The 10364-nt window shown below is 36.1% G+C and overlaps 1 protein-coding gene across 1 annotated transcript; it reads left to right on the plus strand.

Moving 5' to 3' along the window:
- Window positions 1–9214: 9214 nt before the first annotated feature.
- Window positions 9215–10150, plus strand: LOC144288411 (olfactory receptor 2M3-like). Its single transcript, XM_077855915.1, has one exon. It carries the CDS (start codon window positions 9215–9217, stop codon window positions 10148–10150), a length of 936 nt encoding a protein of 311 aa, XP_077712041.1.
- The last annotated feature ends 214 nt before the right edge of the window (window positions 10151–10364 follow it).

Raw genomic sequence — 10364 nt, forward strand, 5'->3', positions numbered from 1 at the left:
CTGGCTTCGGTTTTCTTTTTCAATATTATCCTGGCTATTCGGGGTCTTTTCTGATTCCACACAAATCTTAACATGATTTGTTCCAACTCTCTGAAGAAAGTCCACAGTATTTGGATAATGATTGCACTAAATGTGTAAATTTCCTTGGGTAGCATTGACATTTTCAAAATATTAATTCTTCCAATCTATGAGCATGGAATATTTTTACATCTCTTTGGATCTTCCTCCATTTCTTTCAGAAGTGTTCTATAGTTTTTAGAGTATAGATCCTTTACCTCATTGGTTAGGTTTATTCCTAGGTATCTTATGCTTTTGGGTGCAATTGTAAATGGGATTAACTCCTTAATTTCTCTTTCTTCAGTCTCATTTTTAGTGTATAGAAATGCTACTGATTTCTGGGCATTGATTTGGTATCCTATCACACTACCAAATTACTGGATGAGTTCTACAATCTTGGGGTGGAGTCTTTCGGGTTTCCTGTGTACAGTATCATGTCATATGCAAAGAGGGAGAGTTTGACTTCATTGTCAATTTGAATACATTTCATTTCTTTTTGTTGCCTGATTGCTGAAGCTAGGACTTCTAATACTAGGTGAGAGTGGACATCCCTGTTGTGTTCCTGACCTTAGGGGAAAGGCTTTCAGCGTTTCCCTATTGAGAATGATATTTCCTGTGGGCTTTTCAGAGATGGCTTTTAAGATGTTGTTGAATGTTCACTCTGTTCCTACGCTATGAAGAGTTTTGATCAGGAATGGATACTGAATTTTGTCAAATGCTTTCTCTGCATCCATTGAGAGGATCATATGGTTCTTGTTTTTCTCTTGTTGATATGATCTATCACCTTGATTGCTTTACGAATGGTGAACCAGCCTTGCATCCTGGGGATAATTCCCACTTGGTCATAGTGAATAATCTTCTTATGTACTGTTGTACCCTATTGGCTAGTATCTTGTTGAGAATTTTTGCATCTGTGTTTATTAGGGATATTGGTGTATACTTTTTTTGTTGGAGTCTTTGTCTGGTTTTGGAATTAAAGTGAAGCTGGCCTCATAGAGCAAGTTTGGAAGTATTCCATCCCTTTCTATCTTTCAGAACAGCTTTAGTGGAGTAGGTATTGTTTCTTCTTTATCAGTTTCATAGAATTCCAGAGGGAAGCCATCTGGCCTTGGACTTTTGTGTCTTGGGAGGTGTTTGATGACTTCTTCAATTTCCTCTCTATAGTTATCAGCCTGCTCAGGTTTTCTATTTATTCCTGTTCCAGTTTTGGTCATTTGTGGTTTTCCAGAAATCCGTCTATTTCTTCTAGATTGCCTAATTTATTGGCGTATATCTGCTTATAATATGTTTTTATTTGTATTGTGTTTTATTGTATTTTTATTTATTAAAGGATTTTATTTATTTATTCATGACACAGAGAGAGAGAAAGTGGGAGAGAGAGAGAGAGATAGAGAGAGAGAGATTGAGAAACAGAGAGATACAGAGACAGGTAGAGTATGAAGCAGGCTCTGTGCAGGGAGCCTGCCGTGGGACTGAGTCCTGGTTCTCCAGTATCACTCCCTGGGCTAATAGCAGCGTTAAACCACTGGCCCACCAGGGCTATGCTCACAATATGTCTTTAAAATTGCTTGTATTTCCTGATATTGGTTGTGATACCTCCTTTTTCAATAGAAATTTTATTAGTTTGTGTCTTTTCTCTTTTGTTTTTTATTAAGGTTGACTAATAGTTTATACATCTTATCAATTCTTTCAAAGAGCTAAATCCTGGTTTTGTTGATATGTTCTACAGTTCTTCTGTTTCCTATCTCATTGAGCTCTGCTCAGATCTTTATTAACTCTCTTCTTCTGCTTGGTGTAGGTTTTATTTGCTGTTCTTTCTCCAGTTCCTTTAGGTGTAAGGTTAGCTTGTGTATTTTAGTTTTTTTCCAATTTTTAGAAGGATGTATGTATTGCGATGTATTTCCCTGTCAGAACTGCTTTTGCTGTATCCCAAAGGTTTTGAATGGTTGTATCTTCATTCCCATTAGTTTTCATGAATGTTTTTAATTCTTCTCTAGTTTCCTGGTTGACCCTTTCACCTTTTAGCAGGATTGTCTTTAACCTGCATATGCTTGAATTTCTTCCAAATTTCTTCTTGTGATTGAGTTCAAGTTTCAAGGCATTATGGTATGAATATAGGCAGGGCACAATCTCAATCTTTTGGTATCAGTTGAGACCTGAGAAGTGACCTTGTATGTGGTCTATTCTGGAGAAATTTCCATGTGCACCTGAATAGAATGTGTATTCAGTTGCATTTGGATGTATAGTTCTGTAAACATCTGTGAAATCCATCTGGTTAGTGTATCATTTAAAGCTTTTGTATCTTTGGAGATATTGTGCTTAGAATATCTGTCATTTGCAGAAAGCACTACGTTGAAGTCTCCCAGTATTAGTGTATTATTATCTAAGTGTGTCTTTACTTTCCTTATTAATTGATTGATATACTTGGCAGTTCCCACATTAAGGGCATAAATATTCACGATTGTTAGGTCCTCTTGTTGGATAGATCCTTTAAGTATGATATAGTGTCCTTTTGCATTTCTTACTACAGTCTTTGGAATAAACTTTAATTTATCTGATATGAGGATTGCTACCCCAGTTTTCTTTTGGAGACCATTTGAGTGGTAAATGGTTCTCTAATCTTTCATTTTCAGGCTGTAGGTGTCCTTATATCTAAATGAGTCTCTTGTTGACTGCAAATAGAGGGGTCTTGCTTTTTGAAACCCTGCATCTTTTGATGGGATCAGTAAACCCATTCACGTTCAAAGTAACTATCGAAAGATATAAATTTATGTCATCATAATACCTGTTTTGTGTATTATTTCTTTGGGCTTCCTCTTTCTTTTACAGATTTCCCCTTAATATTTCTTGCAGAGCTGGTTTGGGGGTCACATATTTGTTCAGTTTCTGCCTATCTTGGAAGCTCTTTATCTCTCCTATTCTGAATGAGGGCCTTGCTGAATAGAGTATTCTTGGCTGCATGTTCTTCTCATTTAGGACCCTGAATATATCCTACCAGCCCTTTCTGGCCTGCCATGTCTCTGTGGAGACACCTGCTGTTAAACAAATATTTCTCCCCATATACATGAGGGATCTCTTGTCTCTTGTTGCTTAAGGATTTTCTCTTTATCTTTGGAATTTGCGAGTTTCAATATTAAGTGTGGAGGTGTTGTACAATTTTTATTGATTTTAAAGGGGGATATCTCTATCTCTTGGATCTGAATGCCTATTTCCCTCCCAAGATTAGGGAGGTTCTCAGCTATGATTTGTTCAAATATGTTTCTGATCCTCTCTCCCTTTCAGTGCCCTCTGTAACCCCAATTAAACATAGATTTTTCCTTCTGAGGTTGTCATTTATTTCCCTTAACCTTTCCTCATGATCTTTTAATTGTTTTTCTCTTTTATCCTCAGCTTCCTTCCTTACCATCAACTTGTCTTCTATTTCACTGATTCTTTCTTCTACCTCATTAAACCTGGTTGTTAGGACCTCCAGTTTGGATTGCATCTCATTTAATTGGATTTTAGTTTCGGCCTGATTAGATCTAAATTCTGCAGTCATGAAGTCTCTTGAATCCTTCATGCTTTTTTCCAGAGCCACCAGTAGGTTCATAATTGTGCTTCTGAATTGGCTTTCTGACATCAAATTATAATCCAAAGTCTTTAATTCTGTGGCAGAGACTACTGTTTCTGATTCTTTCTTTTATAGTGAGTTCTTCTTTCTAGTTATTTTGCTCAGTGCAGAGTAGCTAAAAATGAGTTGTACTGAGAAAAGGAAGAAAACAAAACAACAACAACAACAACAAAACAAGAAACAAAACAAAACAAACCAAAAAACAAAACAAACCAAAAAACATGGAGATTTTTCCTCTGGTTTTATATGCCGTAAATCCCTCAATACCCCCTCGAGTTTTCCAATGCTACTCAGACAAGAACTTGTTCTTCTTCGTTTCTTCCAGCTTGTCTTCTGAGGGAGGGGCCTGCTGTGCTGATTCTCATGTGTGTGCACCTGGGGGAGCTGTCCCACCCCCTGCCAGGGGGTGTTATTTTAATTAGGTTGATTGTGGTGATCATTTCATAATACAACCATAGATCAAAATGTCAAGTTGAATAACTTTAATACATGAAATTTTCATGTGCTAATCATGCCCTAATAAAATTCAAAAATGGAGCTGACTTTAGCACTGGAAAATTCTGTCCACCATTCATTAACTTTATTACCTTGGACAATTGGCTTAGGAAGTTTTATTATGTAAAAAACAAACAAAAAGAAAAACAGAACAAAACAAAAATTTAAAGATAAGAGTGCCTGGCACATGCAATGTTTGTGTCTGTAATTTTACATACAAAATTGCCACAGTACCAATTACATAGGAGGCACTCAGTATGTTTTCGTCTTATTATTATGTCAGTGAGAGGGAGCAGAAAGTTCCACGGAGTTCAAACTAAAACTTAAGGAGAGAGATATCACTATCTATCCAGAGTAAGTATTTTCAAAAAAAAAAAAAAAGAAAAAGGAAAAGGAAAGCTAATTCCATTTCTTTGTCCTGGGAGAGGAGATGGAAAACAATGCCAACTTCTATAATTAAAGACAAGGGAATGGAATCCTCAGAGGGCTAGAAAATTAATTTTCCATTTTTTCACCATGGTCAGGCCAAGTACAGATTATTTAAGAGTTATAATCCTTTTAATTTATACTGCTGCTTTGTGCTTACGAAGGAAGCTACAGAAGGTAAGCTTACAACAAAACAATTCACAACAGGTATGATTTCCATGTTCTGTGAGTGCTTCTAGAATTTATGTAAAACTATATTAATAATTTTCTGCTTAACAATATCTACAGATGAGGGTAGCCTGGGTGGCTCAGCAGTTTAGCATTGCTTTCCGCCCAGGGTGTGATCTTGGAGACCCAGAATCAAGTCCCATGTTGGGCTCCCTGCATGGAGCCTGCTTCTCCCTCTGCCTGTGTCTCTGCCTCTCTCTCTCTCTCTCTATCCCCCTCCCTCTGTCTCTCATAAAAAAATTAAAAAAAACAATATCTATAGATGAGTATATTTTCATAGGTATATATATATTCATAGATATACTGTATCCATTTAAGTAATGTTGATTCTCCAGGATGTTAAATAATATAATAATCAGAATTAGAATCATATTTAAATGAGTGGTGTTATGAAGCTGTTGGGCTGATCTCATGAATACTATGAATAACTATTCCTAGATGTGCCTCTTGGTTCTAGTTCATTACTTTGTGTTTCAATTTGTTTAACAACAAATACTATTGTTGTTTCCAATTGTATATCAGGTGCTCCTTTTTTTTGGTTATAGAAATACAATGATATGCAAAATATGCAATTCTCCTGTCTGGTAACGTACTCTTTCATCTGAATTATATACTATTTAGACTCACACTAAGAGGTTATATCAATAATCAGGTAAGAATATTTGTACGTTAATGCCAAACTTTTGGTGAACATAGAAATATGGATGGAGATAATTGACTATATTTCTTAAGTGATATTCATGCTAAACACCTTATGTCATTCATTCATTTCATTTTTAAATATTATTTTGAAGAATGTGGTATGATCTTGTGTGTAGGGATAGGAGAATTATGGCAGGAGTTAAGTTACTTGCCTTAGCTCATGGATGAGCTGGATAAAAAAAATCAATTTCTTTTCTTTTTTCATCTAATGCTGGTATTCTTAAGTGAGAAAGAAATTGGTGGTGAATACAAGTGAGAAGACAAAAGTGGCAGATGAGAATAAGAACATTAATGCATCATTTGAAAGACAGGTTTAAACCTCATCATCTTTTCTTTTAATGGGCCCATCTCACATTCATAGATGCTTTACCATTGTTATGTGCCCTCCTTACACCTTCATATATATTTTTGTTCTTTTATATAACTTCAAATTTAATAATAAATTTAATACATATAAAGCATTTTTGCAAATTGTTTTTGCAAAAGCATTGCCAGTGTTTTTGAAAACTAGCATAACCCTATCTAATTATATAACCTTACTGGTCCTTGCTGGTGATAACCATTATTTCAGTACTGCTGCACTTCTTAAATAGTGCTCACTTTGGCAGCACATATACTTAAATAATATACCATCTGTATTAAACTTCATATCATAGGATTTGTGAATAAGTTACCTGCAATGTATTTTGTATCTGTTATTTCCATCTATTAATTCAACATTCTAGTACTGAGCTTCATTAATGATAGTGTAGTTTTCAGTTAGTGTAGCTATGAACCCTGTTATTGATTCTTTTTTAAAAAATTTAAAGATTTTATTTATTTACTCATGATACACACACACACACACACACACACACACAGAGGCAGAGACAGTCAGAGGGGGAAGCAGGCCCCATGCAGGAAGCCCAGTGTGGGACTCGATCCTGGAACTGGGGGATTATACCCTGAGCCAGAGGCAGACACTCAACCACTGAGCCACACAAGCATCCCACCCTGTTACTGATTCTCATGCAGGTTGTATATTGTAATTGGAAACAGGTTTGCTATGGTCACTTTTGATCATGTGAGAATTTTTTTAACTTTTTTCAATTGTTTTATTTCCTGATCATTTCTGTACAAAAGAATATAGCAGCCAGAACTGATGACACCAATATGTGTCCAGCATCATTTTTCTGTAATGCTTTACTTATCTTTTTGACCAAATCCTGGTAGTAAATGTCTTTTTTCAATTATTTCACTCAATGATTCTTCTCTTAATTTCTGGGCATGACTTCCATGGTTTATGAGTTGTCATTGTTATGGACCATTGTTACAGTACACCAAATCACTGTGTCATGAAATCCAGCTACTCTTCTTTGAGACATCATGAGATGAAAATGCAGACATGCCCTTTCGGTAGATCAGTATTTGCAGGTCATGATCATTCATGTCTTGAAATATTTAAATACTTTTGAGTTTTTCTCTTTATTACAGCATCATTCACAATTTGTATACATAATTACAACTTAAAGAAAGTGTATTTTACCACCTCCACACTTAAAAAATTTCAATTCAAACTCATGAGACAGAATTCAAGGTTCTATCTTCTACAGATTAATTTGCTCTTGCTACTCTTAGGTTACAGCTTCTTTGTTTGGTTTTGTTTTTGGCGTCCAAAAAAATGTGATGCACAAATGAGTAAATGTGCATTCCTATCTAATTGTTCTAATCATCAGACCTGTCTTTCTGTTTATGACATTTATTTACTACCTGGAATAACCCATCTTCATATATGAACTTTTCTCATGCATGCATAATTAGCTCATAAATGGAATTTTAAATCCTACAATTAACATGAAACATAAGTCTAATTTAGAAATCTCTGTTTTCTTTATATCTTCTATACATTTTACTTTTTTTTTGCATGTAGGTTCCACTTTGTGGAATTTATATGTGGGTAGCTCTTTCTTAAAGGGTGGTCTATATCTCTCTCTATTTTTTTTTTACTTGCCCCAAGTCTTTAGTCAGATACCATCAGATGACTGAGGTCTTCCTTGGATTAGGACAGTCCAATGTAATTGTAACATCTTCTTTTCAATTATTTTCCATAGCTTCATAGTGTTTTGATATTTTTGTCACCATCTGATTACAATATGTTAGGCTAAGTGATATATATTTTTTTCTTTTTTTGAGTGCTGTTTTACTGCCAGTGTCCAATGCATAAATCTTCATAAGTATTGTTTGAATGTGTGGACATTAAGCTTCTCTGAATTTCCATTTTGTATGTAGTAATTTTTTTTATTTTTTATTGGAGTCCAATTTGCCAACATATAGCATAACACCCAGTGCTCATCCCATCAAGTGCTCACTTCAGTGCCCATCACCCAGTCACCCCCCCCCGACCCACTCCCTTTTCTACCACCCCTTGTTCGTTTCCCAGAGTTAGGAGATATGAGATGTATTAGTTTCCTAGTGAAGCATAACAAGGTGTTACACACTGGATGGTTTAAAATAACACAATTATATTCTCTCACAGTAATGGAGGCTACTAGTGTTCTAAAATCGAGATATCAGCAGGGTTGGTTAATTCTGAGAGCTGTAAGAAAGATAATATGTTCCATGCCTCTTTCCTAGCTTCTGGTGATGACCAACAATCATTGAAAATTATTTATATGTAAATATAACACTTGAGTCTCTGCCTCTATCATCACACATTATCCTTGTGTCCGTCTTCACATGGAGGTCTTTAAGGACATCAGTCACATTGGATTGGGGTTTGCTCTGTTCCAACATGATCTTATCTTAGCTAATTATTTTCTCTTTTTAAGATATATTTGCATATTTGAGATAGAGAGCATGGAGGTGGGGAAGATGAGGAGAGAGAGAGAGAGAGAGACAGAGAGAGAGACTCAAGTAGACTCTGCACTTGGGGCTTTATTTCACAACCCTGAGATCAGGACCTGAGCTGAAACCAAGAGTCAGACACTTAACCAACTGTGCCCTTAGCTAATTATTTTCAAATAAGTTTACATTCTGAAATACTAGGACTTAAGACTCAACATCTCTTTTGGGGGAAACACAAGTCACTCTACCACATTGGGCTATACAAGAACAGAGCAAAGCTTTTATAGTTGTGTAATTAAAATATTTCCTCAGTTTGTCCATTTATTGCATAGAATATTTGCTATAAATTACAAATAAAACACTCTAAATTGCAAAGCAATTGACAAATGTAAAGATTTGGTTAAACTGACAGTAAAATCACCTCGTATCATGAAAGCAAAGTTTCATATTGCACTCTTTTATCTCAGTTACTTTTTCTGCCACATGCTGAATGATGCTTACTTTCTCTATTGACTAACCTGTAAAGGATTCCTGATGTTTCAAGGCACTGTCTAATTGCTTTTGGGAATTTCCATTTTTGAAGACACACTATCAATTATATAAAACGTATATTATTGTCTTAATTTTCAAAAGTTGTTTAGAAGCTGAGCTTAGGAATAATTCCACACTTGTATAAATTTGTACCAAGATAACATATTTTCCCCCTTTATTATCCTTCTTGTTTTTTTGAAATTCCTAATAACATTGATGTCAGCATAATCACTGACCTATAGTTTACCACAATCACATGCTTTGTAAGGCACTGAGTACATGTTCACCAAATTAATGAAGTGACATCACTTTTTGCTGTATTAGATAAAAAACACATTCCTCATGGCATTGGACAATCAGACTTTTAACTCTGATTTCATCCTTCTGGGAATCTTCAATTACAGCCCCACTCACATCTTCCTCTTTTCTATGCTTTTGGCCATCTTCACAGTGGTCTTCATGGGAAACACTGCTATGATTCTCCTCATCTACCTGGACACTCAGCTCCACACACCCATGTACTTCTTTCTCAGCCAACTGTCCCTCATGGACCTCATGCTCATCTGCACCACTGTACCCAAGATGGCTTTTAACTATTTGTCTGGCAGCAATTCCATTTCTGTGGTAGAGTGTGCTACACAAATTTTCCTCTATACATCACTACTTGGCTGTGAACGTTTCCTGTGGGCAGTAATGGCTTATGACCGCTATATTGCCATTTGCTACCCTCTAAGATATCCTAATCTTATGAGCCCTAAAATTTGTGGACTTATGGCTGCATCTTCCTGGATCCTGGGCTCTACTGATTGTATCATTGATGCTGTAGCTACATTTTTCTTCTTCTATTGTGGGTCCCGGGAAATAGACCACTTCTGTGATTTTCCTTCCCTGCTCATCATCTCATGCAACGACACATCAACATTTGAAGAAGTTCTTTTCTACTGCTGTATAATAATGATTGTTTTCCCTGTAGTGATCATCATTGCTTCCTATACTCATGTTATTGTGGCTGTCATTCACATAGCATCTGGAGAGGGTCACCAGAAAGTTTTTGCCACCTGCTCTTCTCACCTCATGGTGGTGGGAATGTATTATGGCACAACTTTGTTCATATACATGCGGCCCGCTTCTGATCGTTCCCCCACCCAGGACAAGATGGTCTCTGTCTTCTACACCATCCTCACTCCCATGCCGAATCCCCTCATCTACAGCCTCCGCAACAAGGAAGTGGCTAGAGCAGCCATGAAGGTGTTGGAGAAGGGCAAGTCTGGACAGTAAATTCCTTAATTATTTTCATGCTTTGCTAAGTTCTCTTTAGTGTCTCTCTTTTTTCCAGTCAGTTTTTAAAAACAGCACTTATTTGTACATATTGTTGAAAAAGCACAGTCCTGGGCAACAACATAATTCTTATATTTTAATGAAGATTGTTTAAATATTCATTATTTTTTATATTTAATTCAGTTATAACCACATTTATGGCCATTTCTGGAAT

The sequence above is a fragment of the Canis aureus genome, chromosome 18 (assembly GCF_053574225.1).
Source record: "Canis aureus isolate CA01 chromosome 18, VMU_Caureus_v.1.0, whole genome shotgun sequence".
NCBI lineage: Eukaryota > Metazoa > Chordata > Mammalia > Carnivora > Canidae > Canis > Canis aureus.

Excerpts from the sequence above, each read along its gene's own strand:
- LOC144288411 (XM_077855915.1), top strand. The coding sequence starts at position 9,215 with ATGGCATTGGACAATCAGACTTTTAACTCTGATTTCATCCTTCTGGGA.